The following is a 23,478-nucleotide window of genomic DNA, read 5'->3' on the forward strand; positions in this document are numbered from 1 at the left end:
TTATTGGAGGTCGTCTTTTATGTGTGTGTGTGTGGTAGGAGGGGAAGGGGTTAGAGTTCATGGTCAGTTTGGATTGATTTACAGTAGATTATTATCATATTTTTGTATAAAAGAAATATGTTTTTCAAAATTAATTTGCACTTTAAAATTTAATGTTTTTATAATTAAATTTTTATGGACGATATGTTTGCAAATTGCTTTTGTAGTATTTTTATAAATATTTTTGGTGTTTCTAGTATAGTGTTCCCTCCGTCTAATTGATAGACAGTATTTCAAATTTTTTATTTCAAATTATAAACATTAAACATCTACTTTATTAAATAGTAGTCTCATATATTTTTATTAATTATAGAGAATATTTTAAAAACACAATACTAAAACTTATAAAATATAAAAATTATTACTCCAATAAGGAAAATGAGGAAAATTACCATTATACTATTAATTTGTGTAAAAGATTTATGAGCTTTGTTAATTATGGGCCGACAGAAATGAAAGTGGTATCCTTATGTATTTAGGATGAAAGTGGAGGCCATATACCATAATTGAATAGAAAGGCAAGGCAAAGCGAAGGACGAGGAACATAATGTTGCACGTGTGGACAGGTTGATCTGGTCAAATGAAGCAAATGCAGAGTGGTAAAAACAAAAAAGAAAAGAAAATGCCACCCAGAAACGAATCCAGTCCGACCAATGGAAGCAGACACGAAAGTCGTCATTAAAATGAATAGTGAGGTGGACAGTGTTGTTGTTATCCCCGCCCTATTTTCTCTGAATACGAACCAGTTGCCTGTTTTATTGGCCTTATATTACTACTATTATCTTCATACCCACTTTATCTCTTCCCAATCTCTCCCTTCCCATCTGTTGACTTTCTCTCCGGATGCCAAGGTACTTCTTTATTTCTGTTTTTGATTTCTTTTGCAATCACTTTCCCCAGTGTTAAGCCTTGGAATTCTTATTCCAGTAAATTCTTTAATAACAACTGCGAATAGCGCGATATCAGTTTAAGTTTATCAGTTTATTTGAATAAACAATTGCTCAGTTTTTCCATTCTTTAATATTATTATTTTCGAGGAATTGTTGTTGCTTGCTTGCAGATGCAGTGTTCATTAATTATGTCTTTTTTTTTGGGTTCATCTCTAATAAGTTTTGATTAACTTGCTGTCGTTTTAGCAGTACCTAACCTGTCGTGTTTCACAAACTTTAGAATTTAAGGCTTTCTAATGGCATCTCGCTCACTTTTTCAATAGAAAAAAATGAACTTGTCTCTTAACCTTTTTGCACCAACAGAACCGATAACGTAAGGTGTACTGTTGGACTGAATTGACAGGTAGGCTGTTGTCTGATAATGAGTGGCATCGTATGCTTTGATTTCATTATGACATCTCTCCTAATCTCTGCTCATGTGTCAGTTTCTCTCATGTTTTGTATGTATATGTAACAACCTAGGGGGGCATCTCACAGACACTGAGGCATATTGCATTGCAGCTAGCCTTAAGAGGAAGAAGGTCTCTTTGAAAAGAAATGGAGGCTACCAAGAAACACCGCAATTTAACTCCTTTTAGGTTGATAAGGGGTGTGGCATGTCTACTCGTGTTTGTTTCTACTGCGTTTGTGTTCTTAGTGTATTGTGCTCCGTCCGCCTTCTTGTCGCGGTTTGTTACCATACATTATCGCAGAAAAGTGACCTCCTTCATCTTCTCTATTTGGTTGTCTATGTGGCCCTTTCTGTTCGAAAAGATTAATGGTACGAAAGTTGTTTTTTCCGGGGATGCTGTCCCGGCAGAAGAACGTGTTTTGCTTATTGCCAATCACAGAACTGAGGTTGATTGGATGTATCTGTGGAATCTGGCACTGCGGAAAGGGTTCTTAGGCTCTATGAAATATATTCTCAAGAGTAGCTTGATGAAATTGCCTATCTTTGGTTGGGGTTTTCACATTTTGGAGTTCATATCGGTTGATAGGAAGTGGGAAGTTGATGAACCTGTTATGCGTCAAATGCTTTCAACTTTTAAGGATCCTCGAGATTCCTTATGGCTTGCTCTTTTCCCTGAAGGAACTGATTTTACGTAATGCCTCTGTTTTCCTTTATCTTCCTTAAAGTTCCGTATAATCATGCTTAAATTTTGATTTTGATAGTTCACTTTTTTAATTTTGATTCACATGTTTACACAGGGAAAAGAAATGCATAGCGAGTCAAAAATTTGCAGCTGAAGTTGGACTACCCGTGCTTAAGAATGTGCTGCTTCCAAAATCAAGGGGTTTTTGTGTTTGCTTGGAAGTTCTTCAGGGCTCATTGGATGCAGGTTTGTTTAAACTATTTTCACATCTATATTGTGGTCGAATATAAATGATAGTATCAAAATACATAACTACATTGTGCTAAATTTTTCTCATAAGAGAAAAAAAGGTTTCATCATAATTATGACCAAGCAATGCAACTTAAACTGTCTTTGCTGATTTGTACTACTCATTTAAGAGGTATCTTGTATGTTTTTTCAACTGTTTAATGACTAAAAAAATGAGATGATTTTGTAAACCTTGCAAGTCATGGTCACCTCTACCTCTAGTAAATATTTAAATTGTAGAACTCTTGTACAATTCAGTTTTCAGAAAAGGATTTATGTACTTATTGGCTGGCTATCTTTTTGAGGGACTAGTTTATCGTTTAGTTGAAATAATATTTCTTAATTGATTTTCTGTTGTGTCTTTGTCATCAAGACCTTCCAGAAACTCTACTAAATTAAGAATAAAGTATTCCCTTCCACCCTTTTTAAGATGAGGCATCAGAAACAGGCCTCTAACTTGGACCGGTTCTGTTAGGAAGATTTGCTTTAATTGAAACAATAAAGATTACTATATGAAACAATGGAAACTTAACTGGCATGTTTATGAATGGTGCCAGACCTGATCTGCTATAACCCTTTTTGGTTAGCATACCTCAGCAATACGGATCTTGTTCTTGGTGAATAATATAAAACAGGATTTGCACTGAGATTTCGATATAGAAACTCGCGAAAGGCAACAATTATCTCAGATTGATATAATAAAAATGCTAATGAGGCGATGTTCTATGAAGTTATTGCGGGTGATTTCTGATGTATATTTTGTCTTGCACACCTGCAGTTTATGATGTAACTATTGCATACAAGCATCAGCGCCCTACCTTTTTGGACAATGTATTTGGTGTAGATCCCGCTGAAGTTCACATGCATATTAAACGCATCTCTATCGATGACATTCCAGCTTCCGACAGTGAGGCTGCTAGTTGGTTAATGAATACCTTCCAGCATAAGGATGATTTGCTGTCGGAATTCAGAACTCATGGCCATTTTCCTAAAGAAAGAAGAGAAGCAGAAATTTCTACATTAAGATGCTTGATAAATATAACCATCGTAGTATCCCTAACCGCTATATTTACTTATCTCACCCTTTTCTCATCAATCTGGTTCAAAATATATGTAAGTTTAGCTTGTGCCTTTCTTACCGTAGTTACTTACTTTGATCTTCGGCCATTGCCAATCGTAGATTCTTTAAACTGTATGTTTAGTTACAAGAAAATGTAGTGCTAAATAGCTTGTTATAGAAGATGATCAACAGTACTAGTTGATCTCTTGTGTAAAGGATGCTAATTGGTAGAATTTCATTTCGAGTGTAAGTAAATACAAAATCAGAATTTTAACTGTTGAAATGTGTGGTTGTGTTGCTGGAGCGTGGAAGCTTACCCACAGCAGGTATGTTCCAGTACTTGGAATGCTGATCAGTGAGCACAGGTCCATGATCCATCGAATTGATTGGTTGTTTAGTACTGGTTCAGTCTGCTATTCCAGCCCATGATTTGGACTGGTGTGGTGTGGCTACGCAAGGTCAGTGAAAAGCTATCAGGAAGTGGACCGGTGTAACAGGTAATTTTTTCGTCCTTTTCTCCTTTCACCTCCTTCTAGTGATTTTAGTCCTGAAAATTTGATAATTCGTATTAGTTATGTATATGCCTTCTAACTCCTGATTCCTGAAGGATGCTTGCTTCCCATCTAAGGTGCACGTCTCAAAAATAAAAAATCTAAGGTGCATGGAAAACAGAAATGAAAAATGTACGAAATGTGAAAAATTGCATAGTAATACAAATATTGAAATTTATTTGTAAATCTTATTTATAAAAATATATATGTTTCATACAAATAAATTACTATATATTTATAATAATTAATAAAATAAATCATATGTATATTTGTCTATAATTATTTGTCCAATTAGGTTTTCAAAATGAGTTTAATTATTATTTTTCAAATTTACTCGTTCCTTAGATGACTCTATGTTTCAATTTATAAAGTATTTGTTAATTATTAATTATTAATTATTAATTATTAACTAATAGGGTTATATTAGTATTTATATTTATAATTTAAGACAAAATAATACATTTTTGGTATGTACAATTTTAGTTAAATGAATAGTAAAAAAACGGAGGAGATAGTTTATAATTACTATTACCATAATCTAAATATTGTTGGTATGTGATTGGTTTTTTATTTATTTATGTTTACTTTTTTTTCAAGTCTTTTTATGGCAAATGGGTGTGTATGTTTTTTAATATTTGCGAAACAGACCCGCAACATTTTGTACGAATTTTTGAGAGTTTCAAATGTTGAAATATTTTGAAAAAAAATACAACTTTTTCGAGTTTTTTGTGCTAGTTAGCTATCAATGATTTGCTCATCTTCTTGGTGTCTTTGATCACCCTGTTTCATTCTACCAATCCTTTGCAACAAAAACAAAAGGCCAAACCTCTAAAAAATACTAAACTTTTGCGATTTATGTCACTTATGACCAAAACTTTAAAAATTGGCAAATATAATCAGCTTTTTTAATATTTTGTACCTTTTATAGCCATTTCTGAATTGGTTCGTTTTTTAATTGTGATTAAACCTTTAATTGTGACACAAAACGCAACGATTTGATATTTTATTGTGATTTATATAAATGGCTCTCATATTAGTAAGAAAATCGATTTATTTGAATTTGGCTATAAAAGAAACACAATTGTTAAAACTGGTTATATTTGCCGTTTTAAAAGGTTTGGTCATAACTAATAAAGATCATAGAAGTTTGGTATTTTTAGAGGATTTGGCCAAAATAAAATAGATTCAATTGAATTATCGTCATTTTAGAATGAAAAAAAAAATATCAGAACAATTGGTTGGAACTATACCAAACAGAGGAACATATGATCTTAGATTTGTTGTGTGTGTTTTTTGTTAGCGTGTATTAGGGTTTTTTATGATGCTACAGATTTCTTATTAAACTATTAGGTAATGCCATGCACCGCCATGAATCAGCTATCCACTTCTTATTTCCCTAATTTATCTCATTATTTTTAGGCCTAATCACCTATGAAGTCAAAGTATTTAATGTTATTATCAATTATAAGCCTTAATTTTGTTTTTGTTTTTATTTTGCTAAATTGAATCAATTGATATTGATTTTTGTGTCTTTATTTGGAAAAATGATTGTTTTTCTTATATTTATCTTTTCTTTTTATCAATTGGGTGAATTTAAGCTACGATAAACAACTATTCAATAGTTGTCACGTCGGTAGAATCAATCGAGTGAAGTTGATTATATATAAAACTAAATCTTTTAAATCAGAGTACGATAATAGAATTAAAATTGTGGATTAGTAATGACAAAAATCTTAATATTCCCAGCCAAAGTCTAGACATATGCCTAAGTTGAAACTTGGTGCAAAATCTAAATTGGATAGAAAATAACATTTTAAATTCAAGTATGAACCCGCATTTAAGTGGGGGAAGAAAAGGACCCAATTTGTATGAAAATGGAAGTTTAACGAAAGATAATGTTTGCATCAAGACTCGTCTAATATAGCAACCGATAGACTTTGTAGTTTGTACTACTAAATCAATAATTCAGTATTTCTTGAAAGTCGTCCAATGTTTTTATTAATATGTTGAAATGGCAATTGACCAAATTTAGTTAATAATTCCATAGTCGAGATATATTATGTCTGCATCTTCGTTGTAATTTTAGTCTTTGCCATTCCCTTGTACATGGTTTGAAATGAAATTTAAAGATTATGTTTATTGTATTTTTATAAAATATATTATTAAGCATCGGTTATGTAATTTAACTACGGCTTAATGGTTCAAAAAAATCAAACTTTTATTTTATTTTTTATAAGTTAATACAAAACTTTCAAAGTTTGTAAATTTCTATTAATTCAACAATTTCGTTGTAAATATATTCAATATTTAATGTGCCAATTTTATCACTCTTACATTCATATTTTTATTTAAAATTTTATATTGACTACTTAATTAGCAAAATTTATTTTTCAGAACTGCAAAATCTAATAATTAAGACTCCTTCTTTTCCAAAATTGAATATTTGACTACAGTCGACTTTCTAATAATTAATATACATGATGATAATAAAAAATTATTAATTATTAGAATTATTAATTTATTGAACTTGTACAAAAAAAATTATAAAACGTATAAAATATTTTTTAAAAGCACCTGCATTCGTAAACCTAATATTAATATCATATTATTTACAAGCCAACTAAATACACTTAACAATCACTCACTCAATAAAAAAAACTTTATATTCAGTTAAAAAATTATCAACTTGATTAAACCAATAAATAAATTCTCATGAAGTAAAATAATTTCTAATATCTTGTTGTATTAAGGATATTTCACTTACTTTTACTTGCTCATCTAATAACTTTTCTTGAATTTTTTTTAAATGAACAAGAAAGTCATAATTTGATAATATTTCAGCTTCCACCTTTCAGATCAAGATTAGTATTGCCCTAAATAAATCATCAATTGTTATATACTATAAAAAAAACCTCTCTAATAATGAATATTCATATGGAATATATTTTAAATTTTATTAATTATTAAATAATAGAATTATTAATTATCCGACGTGGAATGAAGTTGGTTCCCTCAATTTTTTATTATTTATTAAAATTATTAATTTATTAAATATATTAGGGGTCTACTGTAGTTCAACAAGTTCAAAAGGGATTTTAAATATCATTTATTGGGTAGGAATCAATTGAATTATTTTAAATTTTGATATTATAAATTTGAGCTTTAATCAAAAGTAATTGGCACCAAAACATAGCCGAATTTTTTACTTATCCCTTCATTTTTTTACTTGTCCATTTAGCTAAAATTATATATATTATTTTAAATTTTAAGACTAAATGCTAATATAATTTTAATAATTAATAAATATATTGTAAATTAACTTATAGAGTTATTTATTAAAAAGAGGTAAATTTAAAAGAAAATAGATAAAGTCACATTAAAATTTTAAAAAATAAACAATTAGAAATAAAATATTTAATTAAGTAGACAAGGAAAAAAACGGAAGGAATAACTAAAAATTCTATTTTTTTTTTTGAATTCATCGGATCTCATTAAATTGAATATGAAACAGTTACGTTTGAAACTAAACCCGATGACCTGACATGGAACAGCTGATTCGCAAATCTTATTTACAAAAATAAAAATAAATTACTAACTGTTTCGCGAATTAAGTGTAATCTTCAATCGCTCTTCGTTCAAACTTCTCTAATCACCCGCAAACTCACAGTATCCGATTCAATCAACACTTGATCATAACTCCTTCTAAAAACGAGACAACAAACCTTTTCACAGAGAAATGATAACAAACCTTTCATAAAGAAAGGACAAAATAAAATATTCATATAAAAAAGACAAATAATAAAAAATAATAAAACTAGTATAGCTCATAGACGAATCCATTTTGTTGATGAAAGATCTTCAATCTATCTTCGCTTCTTGATAACTGAATTGCGCTTCGTGACCATCAAAAAAATGAAAAAGAATTGACTATTTATTATATTTTATGAAATTAAAATAACATAAATAAATGGGTGGCTGTCGTCAATAGAAAAATTAAGTCATTGACGGCTGTCGAAGAAGAAATAAGAAAAAAATTCTAGGCAGTTAGGGTTTGTTAGAGAGTAAAGAGAGAGTTTGTACGATAATTTTCCTTATTTACTAAAAATTCTATTTTAAAAATCAAGTAAGAAAACAAGTGAATAATTTGAGTGGGAAAATGAAATCTACATTATAGTTGGACATGGAGAAGTGAAAGTAAATCTAGGAGAGTGGAGGGAGCACGTGCGGTGTTTTTAAGTTGCAACCGCCTAAAACGTGTGAGAGTTGGAGGTTGTGTGTGCTGATGTTTGCCACGTGAGGGGATCGGTTTTTGTCTTGGGCACTCCTTCTTCTCACGTGAGTTGATGCCCATTTCTGCTAAGTATTGCTTAAAACTTATTATTATTATTATTAATTAATTTCTCAACTCTGAAGCTGTATAGGCGCTAAAAAAAAGTTAACTAACTAGTTATAATTTAATTTTTTACTGAAGTTATTTCTAGAATTGTAATATCTATAATTTGAATCACTCATATTATACCAGGAATTTTTAATTTAGACCGAATTCTCTATTAATCTATCTCACATAAAACATATTGTCATTAAAATATTAAATTCATAATATTCTATCATAAATCATGTATAAACAAAAAATTTCCTCTTATGAATTTGATATGGAAAATATTTAATATCCTTCCAATTTATACCACTTTTTATTTCCTTTCTTACATGTTAAATTTTCATTTAAAATAAATAAATAAAGCATATAGCTCAAAAATAATAATTCATCCATTAACTTGTTGCCACATCATGTGCTAAAATAAGGTGGATTAAATAGTATTACTCAAATTTAACTAGCTTCACCGAAATAATAATAATAATTATGACAATAATAATATTAGATTGGAAATGTTAAAGCATTATTTAAATCATTAGAGTTTCTTTTGCCATTATTATATAATTAATTTACTAATAAGTTGTTAGAAAAACATGTTTGGTCTGCAGTGAATTATTGATTAATCATGAAAATATTGTATTTATTTAGTAATTAATACCCAATGCATGCTTAGTGTAATTGCAGATATTCACTTCAATAGGAAATCATACATTTTACTTTCAATATTGGAAAATTTTAGAATAGGAATAATATATATGTGCAGCCAAAAAGAGGACATTTATTAGAAAAATATGGCCAAGGAATTGAGTAGGAAATTTTAAAAAATTCCTCCAAATTAATAATTGTACTAAAGGAAATAATGTTTTGAATTACGTACCTAAGAAATTAATAATAATCCGATGTGTAAGCAAGAAAAATGAAGAAAATACTCCTGATTAAGCAAATAAAAAAGAGATGGCCTGAAAGAGAACAAATATAATGTTATAGAGGTCACGAAAAGATAGCAAAATAATTAAAATGTGAAAAAGAGAAAGATTGGGTGCCTAAATAATTAAAATCAAAGATCCGATCCCTATATATATATCATAAGTTTCACTCCACCACCTCAACCACAACCGCTCTAACCATTCTCTAAATTGCTTCTCCGGTAATATTTTGACATCTAAACCCCAAAAAATGGCGACCACCATTACCTCATGCTGTTCTCTTCTCCTGTTTCTTTTCTCTTTAGGTAATTTATTGCATCACTTTTTTTCTTGAACTTTAGTTTAGTGTAATTATTTTTTCAAGATCATATATTCATAAGCTTTCAATAGTTTAGAATCTTGATTATAATTTGTTAATATTAATTTTGTCAAATTTGCAGGCAGTTATATCACCAATGCTATGGTTTTCACTCTTGAAAACCGTTGCAGCTACATGGTCTGGCCCGGAACTCTCTCTGGAAACGGCGCCGCAGCCCTGGGTGACGGTGGTTTTGCATTGCCACCTGGCTCGTCACTCCAACTCCAAGCTCCACCCACATGGTCTGGCAGATTCTGGGGGCGAACTGGCTGCACATTTGATGCCTCAGGGAATGGCACGTGCGCTACCGGTGACTGCTATGGTAGATTGAAGTGTACCGGCGGTGGAGCTCCACCAGTCAGTCTGGCTGAGTTTACTATTGCACCAAACCCTAGCCAGATGGATTTCTATGATGTTAGCTTAGTTGATGGTTATAATGTTGGCTTAGGTGTCAAGGCATTGGGGGGTTCCGGTAATTGCCAATATGCAGGTTGTCATGCGGATCTTAATGCCAATTGCCCGCCAGAGTTACGGGTTTTGGATTCAGTTTCAGGTTCTACCGTTGCTTGTAAGAGCGCCTGCGCGGCGTTTAATGCGCCGGAGTTTTGTTGCACCGGCGATCACTCGACACCACAGACTTGCTCACCGACGCAGTACTCGGCGTTGTTCAAGAATGCATGTCCTTCTGCTTATAGCTATGCTTATGATGATGCCTCAAGTACTTGCACTTGCTCCGGGTCGGATTACTTGATTACATTTTGTCCAACTGGGTCTACATGATTTGATCTCATGCAGTTCTTGGACTGCTCTATTTTATTTTATTTTTTTATGTTTTCTGTTTTGTTTTTGTGAATGAGTAGAGTTTTTATATAATCTACAGGGTCATTAATAATTGTACGGTTAAGAGTTATTGGTCTTGCTATTGATTGGTTTGCCAAGGTAATTAATGGAGAATATTTTACTCTTATGCTGTTTTTGACAATTAATTTTATATGGCCGGTTTGTTAAAAAAATGATTTTGGTTCTTGACAAGGAGAAAGAGCAGGGTGGTTAGGTTAAAATATGCTTCCAAAATTTGAGCTACGTTTCTTGTGTTATTTAATTAAAATGAAGCACTTAATTATTATTTATTAAATCAACTCATTCTTATAAGTACATTAATATCATATTATGACTAATTAGAGATTAGAGTTTGAGATGGAAGGCAGGGCACTTGGGCAGTAAGTTCATATGTTTTGATAGCTGATGCGACTCTTATTTAACTTGCCAAGGAAAAGCTCCAGTAACTAGCTGGTGGGATTGGGAACCATACGCTCCAGAACTCAACTCTAATTTTTATCCAAATCAAATAATAAATGTATTTCATTATCAAATCAATTTAGTTTATAGGGAAAAGCTAAGAAGCACGGAAACTTCGACAAAGTTGCGTTTCCCGTTTCGGAAACGTTTCGGAAACCGGAAACTCTTGGACACCCGTACGAAACGTTTCGGGTCGTTTCCGTAAATAATAAAAATTAAAAATTTGTAAAAAAATTAAAATTATTACCCACAAATAAAAAAATTTAACTAGTTACCCATAAATTTTACATTCGCATTGCCCACAATACATGAAATATACTTATTTGTGTTGAATTATATTATATTTTTTTATATATTTATAAAATTTTAAATATTTAGTATATTAAAATGAATTATTTTATTAAATATCATAAATATTTAGATAATATTTTTATAAATATATCCCTACATTTTTGTTATTTACACGTTTCCCCCACGTTTCGTGTCCTTCATTTTGAAAAATTTTCGTTTCCCCGTGTCCGTTTCGTATCGTTTCCGTAGCCCGTTTCCGTTTCCGTGCTACCTAGGGGAAAAGTCATTGATACCCCTAACATCTGAACCAAGGATCACCTACGCTCTCATGGTTTGAAAAGGTGCAAACATGCCATTAACGTTTTTAAATGGACTCCTTCAGGCCACTAACGTTTTTTGCAAAAAGATCATAAATGCACTTAATGTGTTAAGTATGAGGACATTAAGTAGCACATTATAAAACGCTAATAACTCGTTTGCACCTTTCCGAATTATAAGGCATAAGTGATCTTTGCACAAATATTAGAGACATATATGACCCTTTTTCCTAGTTTATGTGAATATCAATTCTACACAAATTAATAAAATAAATAAATCAAACAGTCATCATATTAATTTACAAATGAATTATGTAAAGTTTTGTAAAATTCATTTTCAAACAAACGCAGATTTAGTTCTAGTTTGAGAGACTTTGGCATTGGATTTTAGTAGCAGGATTTAGCAATTTGCGGCATCAATGCCAAGAATTTTATATATGAAAAGATACATTTCTTTAAAGGCCTTCGGCCGTACCTCTGATAATATAACAAAGCTCTTTTTTCAAATTTTGCATACATTTTCAATTCTCTACAAAGGGGCTTTCTTCTTTGAAAACCCACTCCCACCCAAATTTCTCAAATGATATATCATGGATCGCTAAGGACAACCACCATCTACATCTAAGGCACGTCCCCGCTACGCGCTACTTCCTAAAATGGAGCCCTAGAAATATTACAACCCAAAATAATTATGAAGGGTAGGTAAAAAAACGGCGGAAAAAGAAAAACTACAACTGCCTATATTTTACAGACGTCCCTTTGACGACGAACTATTGCTAGAATAGAACCTAATCCCCAGACGATTCAACCATGTAACTTTCGTCTCTACAGACCCCGTACACTGACCCTCACCTTCCTCTTCACTGCTAAACAGGGTTTGATCTGAGCAATCGAGTGATGCTCCACACGCTAAATTATACGACTGACATGCTGAATGGCATACTCGTAGCCTGTCATCGCCATCCTTGTCGCATTTTTGGATGGAGATCTGGTCATACAGAATAAAAATTATAATATGAGCTTCATGTATCTGCAGAACATTATTGCAGAGCGTATATTTAAGCAGAGACAGGTAGCTTACCCAGCACGCTAGTCTTTTCGCCACTGTGTCGCAGTAGCTACTGCCAAAGATGTTAAATAACTTTCGAGCGCCACCAGGGAATAATCGGTGGTAGTTTGGCATTACAACCACCTCTTCTAGCTGCTGCAAGATACTTGGTTCGCTGGGTGCACAATGTTGTCCAGAAATATCGCTCTCAAGGACATTTCTGCAAACTGAAAGACTAGAGAGAAGTGACGAGCTATTTTGACAAGTATAGCCTGCATAGTCTGAGCATCGGAATTCACAAACTCCATTGTCACAGACCCCACCGTGAAGGCTGCATTGTTCATCACATACAGCTGCATTTAACACAATGAAGTTCAGTGGTTTGTTAATATTCATTTTATGTATTATTAAATTTACAAAAAACATAAATATACACATTCAGAACATTCTAGCATGCAGTCTAGGTAATTTATAAACTAATGCCATAAGTTTATTGGAGATGGAAGCATTATGTAAATCCACATGATGTAATACAAAATGAGACCACTGCCATGCTCAACTTGGTCAATTTCTGTTCACCTAAGATAATCTTACTTAACTTAGTTCAGTTATATAGCAGAAGACCTACTCAGAACACGTAAATTTTCGAAGGAAAAAAAGGGGAAGATCATATTTACCAGTCGAGCAGTCAATGCCAGCGTAACCATTTTCACATTTACAGACCCCATTTGAAAGGCACATACCCCGCCCATTGCAATTACCAGGGCAAGAGCCTGCAGCAAAAAATAGAAGAAAAAAATCTTTAAGTTATAATATCAAAAGAATCCATAATAGATATCTGAGTTTCATCCAATCAATCAACTCTAAAGTGGCATATGATAGGAAGTAGATGCTCACGTTTACTGCAATCATGACCATGAAATCCAAGGAAACAGTGGCACTTTCCATCAATACAGTCCCCATTAAATTTACAAGAATTAGGGCATTGCCCAAGTACAGAAACAGAGCCAGTACTGCAAAGTTCATGGTAAGCAGGGCAAATTAGATCACCTGCAGGTAAAAACACACAGCATAGGAAGATATGAAAAATGGTTTCAATATGTAATAAAATCACTCAATAGATAAAACCGCATAATTACCATTAAAGCCAGTAAACTGCACCGTTCCACCAGCTTGTGGACATGTTTTCCAAATACCATCCACGGCAACCTAAAAGAACACTGTCAGAATAGCAAGAATATATAATAGAAGCAAGGATAGAATAACAAGAAAAAGGAACACAGAAATTTTTCAATGTCTACTTTTTAAGGCTTGCTTGAATACTCCGGTAAACCCACCGCACTCCATTTCCGAAATTGTTAATTTTCCAGGAGAAATTCAGTGAAATTGTTTCTCATTGCTAATGAAAATGATCTCAATTACACCATAAATCTTCCAGATTTCAGATTGATTCTTTTTCATAGTGCAAACTGCAAAGTATTTTGAATATGGCAGCTAGAGATGCAGGGAAAATCAAATGCATCAGAGCTCCAATGCATACCTCGAGAGAGTTGTTAAGACATCTGTGCTGATAACAGCCATTTCCTTGCGTCACAGAACCACGGACGAATCCGGTGCGTACTAATGATGAAGCCATACACCTACGTATACATTAAACGAAAATTTATTAACATCATATATCATAATCCTTTTAGGTTCATCCAGGGTATTAACATTTACCTGGAGCTACTCCCTCGAACTTCACCCAACATTCTGTCAGGCGCCCTTGCACTATTAGTGTCTGTGCATGATCCATCAGAATAGGCCACAAAATAAGTGCAATAATCAGCCAATGAAGACTGTCCACCTGCATGCCCAGCAATAGAAGTTAACTAAAACAATAAGCCAGCTCAGATCAAATTTTTGTCCACTAACATATCGCCACAGCTACATAATTATTGAACTCTCAGGGAACCATCGACAAAATACATAAGTTAGTATATAAAAAAGAATGCAGCTAAAAACAAGGAATGCACAACGTATTAAGGTTTAAAACCAGCAAAAGAACTCCAGCAATTTTACATCGATGAGCCCTCAAAATAAAATTCTGGACTTGTTGAATCATATATCAAAAAGTGGAAAACCCATAATACGAATAGTGAAGGTCATAAACAGCTCCCCCAATACATGAATGACAACATTGGACACTTGATCTTAATGGAGCAGGTAAGAGAAACTAAGAGCAAAACAAGGCCATAAAATACAATGCTCTGAAACACACCTTTATTTGGCTGTGGAAAGTAGCGAGCCCACTGAGGGAGGTCCCCACTATAACTTACAATAGGGCAGTAACCCTCAGCCTCCCTGTTGTATGTACAACCAGACAACTGGGTAGTGTTGCAATGGTATGCAGCCTTCCAGAGATTACAAGGGGAGGTAACAAACTCAGTTCCTTGATTTCGACCCCAGTCAAGACGGTCTGCCATACTATAATTAGCCTGGTACCACCCACTATCCTCCAATAAAGCCAGTGTCATTTTTGAAACTACAGACCGTGTATCTACAGATCCTGTCATAATCTCATTCATCAGAAGCCTTTTTTCCCAGTGTGACCCTGCAGGCAAGTTATCGAACAAGTAATGATCAAAAAGTTGCTAACCATTTACACAAAATCAGAGTTTATATAATCAATTTCAGGATATATTTTTAACAGCAATAGCATGTAACTACAGCTCAAATTCAAAGCATTTTTCTTAAGCTACTTGCTCTATAAATCTGTTTCTATACATCATTTGGTACACAACACATGGATTTTCATATAGTTTTTGCATTGTTAAGTGGAAATCCCAACTGCCAATACATCCATTGGTTCTGAATTTGTAGATAAATTAAGAGTGAATGAGTACAGAAAGATCAAAGGAAGCAAAACCTGATGTGCCACGTCCTCCCCCATCTTCAAGTTCTAAACCAGTAAAATTCTCAGAGAATGCCTGCCAGAAAGAGAGCTCGTCATTAGCTTATGTTGCAAAAGAAATTAAAATAAATTAATTTACACATAACCAGAGATTATTTTAAAGTGTAAGCATTTTTAGCCGCCGACCTCCCAGACAATAACCAAACAAATAGAAGTGAATGATCATAACACTAATGTATAATCTGCAAACAAAAATTTAAATGAAAATAACTACCCCATAATGATGTCGGGAGTGCATGACAACCCTTGGAAGCACAACACGAGTTACCATCCGCCCAAGTTTTTCATCAAGGACTTGTTCAGTAACCTGAAAGTAGAACATGACATGCAATTGTTAACTTCAAATTTCAATTACAATAAATAAACTTCTGAGCGGAAAATGAACTTGAAAGAGGGAAAGAAGGTTTCTTTGAATCTCAGATGAGAAAAAATAAGCAAGATACTGCCTTTATCACATAATTTAAGAAAACATAATTATTGTTATGGATTTTATACTTTTTTCTCCACTTTTCTTATAATACCCTTATTTAATATAGGGTCCACTTTCAACTTATTTTATTAGTGGAATTTAAATAGGGGTAGAATAGGAAGATTGAGTTTTAAAATTGTTATTTTTTGGAAGTGGACGAGTTTTGAGACAAAAAAATTTCTCAAAGTGGACAACTTTATTGGGACGGAGGGAGTACATAGTAATCCTCGTTATTGTGGTGCAAACTTCAAATATTATATGAGCAAATTCATCAACTGGCTGGTTTTCTTAGAAACTGACTTATTTCATTGAGAGTATGCATCAGAGTATCTACCTGACCCCGCCTTCTTTTCCTCTCATCCCTGAAGTGGGCAAAGGCATGGGGATCAAAACCAAGAACGTGCATAACCTGGAAAAACCCAACAGCTCAGTACATGAAAAAACTTCCATACTTTAGAAATCACATAAATTTGATAGCTGTGTGACCTCATGAATCAGAGTGGCTGAAAGTAAAGTCTCAGCCTCAGCTGTTAAATGGCGAGGAGCGACATTTACATGTCCTGCAAAAGAAACATGTCGTTCAGATTTCTACTGTATCTGTGAGTTAGAAATTATAAACTAAAAACATGCTCAATAGAATTTACCAGCAATTGCACGGCCCCATTGATCACGTTCGCATGCCACTGCCCATGCAAGAGTGTTACCAGTGGTAGGTCTTGTAGTTACCAACAAAACTAAGTCCGCATCAGCCACACCCTCTGCGGAATTAGATTGAAAAATAAAGGTTATTTGAATATAGACTTTCCGCTATAAGTTAGACTGGAAAATGAGGCATCCAGTAAGCCAAAGACAACAAAGTGTACAGAAGTTACCTTCCACATATTCACGTGGAAGTTGAACTCCCCCATCTTGCCCACAAGCAGAATATCCACTTAACCGCAAGTTTCCCTTCACAGGTTCAACAGCAAGTGCTCTCCTAAACCAGTCAGCCGTCTGCCCCAAAGCCTGCATGGAAGTGATTTCTAAATATTGCTTGACTGAAAATTCTTTTGTTTTAGTCACTAGAATTTCATTCCTCAACAAATGTAAGGTTTTTGAATTTACATGAGCATTTAGAAGCAAAACAAACAATTGACCTTATGAAGACGACGCCTTTTATCCTCCCCAGATATATCATCCAAAGTGCAGTTATACCAGCAGTCACCGAGAATTGGAGGATCACTGTGAGGACTGCAAGAAGGATTCCCAGGAAGAGAAGTCACAGGAGGTTCTCCAAGCTGATAAAAAGAAACAAGAAACAAAGACCATATCAGCCATATAGTCCCAACCAATATAAGCACCATTGTAAGCAAATAAAGCATAAGGCCAACCTTGACAATGTCACCAAGTTTTCTGCAATCTCTATCTAGAGAATGGCCAACAGCATCATAATTTAAAAAAATTCTAACAGGTTGCTTTACATCCTTTTGCTGCACATGGAAATCTGAAACTCCAAGCAATGCCCTTCCTTTATGATGAAGGGATTTATATATACCAGAATGATCATAAACCTGAGGGGTAACAGAGTACACCTTTCTACCAGGTCGTCTCCTCTGTTCAATTATCTGGTCATGAATACATGAATGTGAGATGATATTTCCACTTCCTCTTTCTTGGCCTTGCCACTGTACATGGTCTTCTTGATGGTCAGCATTAGCAGGTTGAAAGCATAAAAATATCAATATTGCAATCTGTTACAGGCAAAGAAAAAAGATATATGTATGTTATTCAGAGCCCACAAGAGTTTGTCTGATCATAAAACGGAGAGCGTCAAACTTCAGATAAAAGTAAAGATTAAAAAAAATACAGCTTTGGTAAAGATCAGACTAACAGCGAAATTCACATAACTTATACCAGAGAAAAGATGAGAACTTTATACTCCATGAGCTCAAATTAGCTTAACTACAACTTCACACAACACTCAATTATTGTAATATGATCCAAATTGTTTAACACTAGACTAAAACTGGGGGATAAATAATGTTGCCAGTTCATTTAAAGGTTAAAAGGAAAGTATTTATTTTCCTAAACCATATGTTCAATCTTCAAAGAGTGAAAAGTGACCTAAAAACAAGAAGTTAAGATTAAATAAATGATAAAAAGGGAAAGAAATAAAAAGATAGTGATCAAACAAACAGAAGATTTTTCATAATAAATAAAGAAAAAAATAAAAAATCAACAACGCCACATAAGTTCACTAATTAGAGCTAATCCCCAATTGTAAACCCTAAGAAAAAGGAAATAAAAAAGAATGAACTAAGAAACAAAATCACTGAAATCTAACAATTACTTCAACTGCTACTTTTTACAGTGAAACAAAAATACAATCTCAGATTATTCTAAGGTTCCGCTCAAATTCTCAGTAAAACTACCAATCACTACCAACTAAAATACCTTGAAAAAATAGAAAAATAAAAAGGGCGAACCTCGAAAACAACGACGGCGAATCTGAGCTTAGGGAGCGAACATGAAGTAGTACTCCCACACTGGCAAAACACCTCCATGAGACGACAAAAACGGCACCGCTTAACAGTGTAGAAGTTTCCATTAAATCGCCGGCAAATTTCCGATCGGTCTTAACACCTTGAAGAAACACCGGCGTTCCCGCATTTTAGAAAGAGCTTAAATTTACAAGATTAAATAATAAAATAATTTTTCCAATCTGTGAGTGTTTGGTTTAGAAGAAAATGCTGAGGGTTTCACTCACATTCAACATAACCTGCTGTTCTATTCTGTGTGTAAAAGTAAAGTTGAAATGGGAGATTTTTGAGTTGTAAGAGTTTGGTGTTTCTTTGTTTGGGAAGGGAAATGAAAGAGAAACAGTGACAGTGAAGACAGAACGAAGCAACAAATAATAATTGAAATTTTTAATTTTTAATCAAAATCAAATGGATTGGGTGGGTTGGGTACACTTGATAATCTTTTTTATTATTTAATTCGTAAATTTACCTTTTCTTGATTTTTATTTTATTTTATGCTATTCTAATTGCAGTATATAAAACATCGACCCTGTGTAATGTCTGTTTGATCTACACGTAATGCTAAGATTTACTAAATTGCCATTTATATTCTTCTTCTTTTTCTGTAATTACAACGGAAGCAGGTAAATATCATGTCATGTTATAGTTGGGTGGGTATACCTGCAGAGACCGTCATCCTACTTTACTTTTATTACATTTACTACTATATAATATAAGTAATAAATTTACTAGGTGTTTGAAAATTTCCAATAATGTATAAAACTCGTTTTATATTATTAATCTAAAGTCCAATTATATATTTTATTTGTTTTACTAAGAGTAAAAGTTTCATATTTGAATTGAATGGTTGTCCAGCTCAATAAGAATTTGGTTTGAATTCGTACGTTAATCAAATTTAACTTGTTTTGATTGTTGTTCATTTGGACAACACGAGCTTAAGTTTAATGATATTATTTTATTTTATTTTATTTTGACAAAAAGAATTGATCAAGGCCAGAAGAAAAATTAAGTTATCCTTTAACGTTTTTTTTTTAATTATTAAAAAAAAATACTCCCTCCATTCTTTTTTAATTGTCCATTTAGTAAAATATATTTCTCTAAATAGTTGTTCATTTAGAATTTCAATATGATTTTAATTATTATCTTCCTAATTTATCCATTCCTAATAAATGACTCTATGTTTTAGTTTAAAGAGCATTTATTAACTAATACTCCCTCCATTCTTTTTTAGTTGTCCATTTAGCAAAATATATTTGTCTCTAATTAGTTGTCCATTTAGAATTTCAATGTGATTTTAGCTATTATCTTCCAAATTTACCCATCCCTAATAAATGACTCTATGTTTTTTATTTAAAAAGCATTTATTAACTAATAGGGCTATATTAGTATTTTCTTTATAAATTAAGATAAAATGAGCACTATCTTGCTATGTACAATATTGATTAAATGGACAACTAAAAAAACGGAGAGAGTAGGTTTATATTAATATTTTTTTTATAAGTTAAGATAAAAGGAACACTATCTTAATATGTACAATATTGGCTAAATGGACAATTAAAAATAAACGGAAGAAGTAACATCTTTCCGCATGTTGTCATGAACATACAATCCCAGAAACTGAGAAAAATTGGCTAGCAATCTCATCCGCGGGGTGATTTTTTTTTAATATAAATATGATGAACTCAAAGGTGCCAAAATTGAATTTCTATTTTCTTTTTTCTCATGTAAAATTTTTAATTCTAATAATCATTTATGGCACTCCAATTTATGAAACCCTACACTAAACCCCTAAGTTAAAAAAAGCTATACTAAACCCTCTAAGTTATCGTTTTTTATCAACAAAACCCTTTTATCCTAAAATCGCCCCAACAATCCGCCCAAAACCCTTTTCACCCCAAAAATGACCAAAATACTCATAAAATTTGTAAAAAAAATCAAAAACTCAAACCAACCACATCTAACCATATCCAAAACCCAACCAAATCAAAAATCAAACTAACCACGTCTAATTAAACCAAACTCAAAACCATCTACCCATAACCGACATCCACCCACCCTCGCGGCTGAAAACCTCCGCCGCCATTGCCGCCTCTTTTACTTCTTTTCAGAAGGGATAATGAAAGCCTTCCTTAGAAGTTATCGCTCGATCAAAAGGATATAACACATATGAAACCGCTCTGTGGGCTTCCTTGTTGACTTTCTGAGGTATAACCTTCACCAAGACACTGTCCTTCAACAAAGGACGGACCTAATATGGGTTTGTTCTTCGATGAAAGACGGACCCAATCCGGGTCTGTTCTTCAACGAAAGACAAACCCAGATGGATCTGTCCATCGTCGCTGAAGGACAGACCCAGATTGGGTATGTCCTTCGTCTTTTCCCGCGGTGGTGGAGGTCTTCGACGGCGATGGGTGGGTGATGGTTAGGGGTTGGATAAATGATTTTTGGTTTGATATAATTGGGTCAATTAATAATTTAGATTTGATTTAGTTGGGTGGATGGATTAGGTTTGGTTAGACGTGATTGGTTTGATTTTTATTTTTCTTATAAATTTTAGAGATATTTTGGTTATTTTTGGGAAAAAAAGTTTGGGGCAGTTTATTGGGGCAGTTTTTAGGACAAAAGGGGTTTTGTTGATTAAAAATGATAACTTAGGGGGTTTAGTGTACCTTTTTTTAACTTAAGGGATTTAGTGTAAAGATACTCTAAGTTGGAGTGCAATGCGTGATTATTAGCCAAAATTTTATGGCTTAATGTCTTAAAAAAAACTCTGACCTTTTATCCCCTTTTCAATCCTATACTGACGTTGCAAATCTGTCAATTTTATTCTATTTTGCATTTTTTATTTCAATTGTACCCTAAAGTATAAAATTGACATTTTTTTATTTGACAAAAATTCTCTAAATTGACCCTTTTTGTATTAGATTAATTTTTTATATTAAATTGACCATTTTTAAAAAAAATTATTGAACTTTTGACAAATAAAAAAAGGTCAATTTTATGCTTCAGGGTACAATTGAAATGAAAAAAATGCAAACTGGGGTAAAATTGATAATTTTTCAACGTCAGGGTATGATTGAAAAAGGGATGAAAGGTCGGGAATTTTTTAAGACATTAAGCCAAATTTTAATCATCTGAATAGCGAAACAAAACTTTCACTAAAACATTTACTTTTAAAGAGAAAATTCATAGATTAATCAATTAATTTCTCTATATAAAATGAATTATTTATTCACAATATACCATATTTGTCTTTATTTAATGATTTTTTCTCTCTTTTAAATATAATCTCTATAATTATTGAAGTATATATGTTACATTATAATTTGAGACCATGAAAAACGTAAAATAGTACTTATTAGTTTGAAATATCTTATGGTGGATTCTACCGTAGATAATGTATGTTTATTTACTCCATGTAAATTATTAGACAATTAAAATAGGTTGCTCAATTTAAAATCGGCCAAATGTCGTAAAAAAGCCAAATCTTTTATAAAAGTTCCACCAAAGTTCTGACCTTTCAATTTTGTCGATTTTGGCCAAAAACAAATTATTTGATTTCAATTGTGGCCAACTCTCAATTTGATTTCAATTTGCCTATGTGGTGCCTATGTGGCGCATATGTGGCATGCCAAATATTGAAAGGTCAGGACTTTTGTGAAACCAAATAATTCATTTTTGGCCAAAATCGACAAAATTGAAAGGTGAGGACTTTTGTGAAACCAAATAATCAGTTTTTGGCCAAAATCGACAAAATTAAAATATCAGGACTTTTGTGAAACTTTTGTGAAAGGTTTGCCTTTTTTACAACATTTAGCCTTTAAAATCAATGAGGATGTACGGCCGAAAGTCTGAAATGGATGGCAGGAGATTAGATATAAATATTTGCAGTAGTTGAAAATTAAAATCGACAAATTTATATGGCCTCTCAGATATAGTACTGAGTTTATGGGCCCCTTTTCATCAACGGTGACGGTGTCCGGTTCATCCAGCATCTTGTCTGGTGTCTAGATTTTTTATCATGTTTCATTTTAGTGTTTGAACTTAGGGGCCGTTTGGTTCGCCAAAAAAAGGGGAGAATGAGAATGGGAATGATTCCCATTATTTGTATTTGTTTTGTCAAAGTGTACTAGAGAATGGGAATGTGATTACCCCTTCAATGGGAATCATCCATTCCCCCCTACCCCATGGGAATTGACTTTTGGGAATGAGAATCAAAATTTAACAAAATATTTTAATAATAAATAATCAATATATAATTATTAAAAAAATTATTTTAAAATATTTATTTTAAAAAAATTAAAAAAATTAATTTTTTTATTTTTTTTAAAAAATAATTTTTAAATTTCTTAAAAAAAATTAAAAAAAATTAAAAAAAATTAAAAAAAAATTAATTTAAAATTTTTTTAATTTTTTTTTTACAATTTAAAAAAAAATTATATAAAAAAATATTTAAAAAAACAAAAAAAAAGTATTTTTAATAAATAATAAATAATTTTTTTTATTAAAATTTACTCATTCTCATTCCCACACTAATTTTGAACCAAACAAAAAATGAAAACAATCATTCCCATTCCCATTCCCATTCCGATTCCGATTCCCAACCTCGAACCAAACGGCCCCTTATATTTAACTGTTTTAACTTACTAAACAATTTACAATATACAACAATCATAGGTTAAAATAAAAAATTAGTTTCAAGTGACTTAAATACCTTGCTATTAGTAAAAAGATTATTGATTTTTTTATTATTCTTATCCCCTATATTTTATAACACTATACCTTATATATCTCATTCTTTTCTTAATCTTGGTGGGAATTTATAAAGAAATAATATATATTATTATTTTCAAAACAAATGTATAAAAAATATTTGGACTTTTGTTTTTTGAATGATACAAGATTAAAAATGTTTAACTTTTCAATTTCCTGTAAAATAGAAAGGAATAATATAAATAAACT

At 32.4% G+C, this 23,478-nt stretch overlaps 3 protein-coding genes across 4 annotated transcripts; 2 read left to right on the top strand and 1 right to left on the bottom strand.

The window, feature by feature from the left end:
• The first annotated feature begins 566 nt into the window (after positions 1 to 566).
• Positions 567 to 3,693, top strand: LOC126664807 (probable 1-acyl-sn-glycerol-3-phosphate acyltransferase 4). 2 transcript variants are annotated; one of them, XM_050357366.2, is made up of 4 exons: positions 567 to 890; positions 1,491 to 2,071; positions 2,178 to 2,308; positions 3,129 to 3,693. In XM_050357366.2, the coding sequence occupies exons 2-4, from the start codon at positions 1,527 to 1,529 to the stop codon at positions 3,566 to 3,568; spliced, it is 1,116 nt and encodes a 371-aa protein (XP_050213323.1). In that variant the 5' UTR covers positions 567 to 890; positions 1,491 to 1,526; the 3' UTR covers positions 3,569 to 3,693. The 2 variants fall into 2 exon arrangements, with proteins under 2 accessions (XP_050213323.1, XP_050213322.1); XM_050357365.2 differs by having other exon boundaries at positions 568 to 890; positions 1,452 to 2,071.
• Positions 3,694 to 9,417: 5,724 nt separating this feature from the next.
• Positions 9,418 to 10,587, top strand: LOC126666027 (pathogenesis-related thaumatin-like protein 3.5). Its single transcript, XM_050358971.2, has 2 exons — positions 9,418 to 9,567; positions 9,703 to 10,587. The coding sequence occupies exons 1-2, from the start codon at positions 9,513 to 9,515 to the stop codon at positions 10,398 to 10,400; spliced, it is 753 nt and encodes a 250-aa protein (XP_050214928.1). The 5' UTR covers positions 9,418 to 9,512; the 3' UTR covers positions 10,401 to 10,587.
• Positions 10,588 to 11,977: 1,390 nt separating this feature from the next.
• Positions 11,978 to 18,914, bottom strand: LOC126666025 (uncharacterized). The gene is given in 18 exon segments (XM_050358969.2): positions 11,978 to 12,288; positions 12,291 to 12,515; positions 12,609 to 12,928; positions 13,253 to 13,348; positions 13,473 to 13,625; positions 13,715 to 13,784; positions 14,116 to 14,215; positions 14,295 to 14,421; positions 14,836 to 15,168; positions 15,484 to 15,544; positions 15,743 to 15,835; positions 16,332 to 16,406; positions 16,484 to 16,557; positions 16,642 to 16,755; positions 16,870 to 17,002; positions 17,134 to 17,274; positions 17,368 to 17,727; positions 18,463 to 18,914. Coding segments are annotated over 18 exon segments (2,586 nt in total). The 5' UTR covers positions 18,541 to 18,914; the 3' UTR covers positions 11,978 to 12,255.
• Between the last annotated feature and the right edge of the window lie 4,564 nt (positions 18,915 to 23,478).

This window comes from Mercurialis annua, linkage group LG1-X, assembly GCF_937616625.2.
Source record: "Mercurialis annua linkage group LG1-X, ddMerAnnu1.2, whole genome shotgun sequence".
NCBI lineage: Eukaryota > Viridiplantae > Streptophyta > Magnoliopsida > Malpighiales > Euphorbiaceae > Mercurialis > Mercurialis annua.

Excerpts from the sequence above, each read along its gene's own strand:
- LOC126666027 (XM_050358971.2), top strand. The coding sequence starts at position 9,513 with ATGGCGACCACCATTACCTCATGCTGTTCTCTTCTCCTGTTTCTTTTC. Across the intron at positions 9,568-9,702 it reads CCTGTTTCTTTTCTCTTTAG|GCAGTTATATCACCAATGCT; the intron begins GTAATTTATTGC and ends TCAAATTTGCAG.
- LOC126664807 (XM_050357366.2), top strand. The coding sequence starts at position 1,527 with ATGGAGGCTACCAAGAAACACCGCAATTTAACTCCTTTTAGGTTGATA. Across the intron at positions 2,072-2,177 it reads CCTGAAGGAACTGATTTTAC|GGAAAAGAAATGCATAGCGA; the intron begins GTAATGCCTCTG and ends ATGTTTACACAG. Across the intron at positions 2,309-3,128 it reads TCAGGGCTCATTGGATGCAG|TTTATGATGTAACTATTGCA; the intron begins GTTTGTTTAAAC and ends GCACACCTGCAG.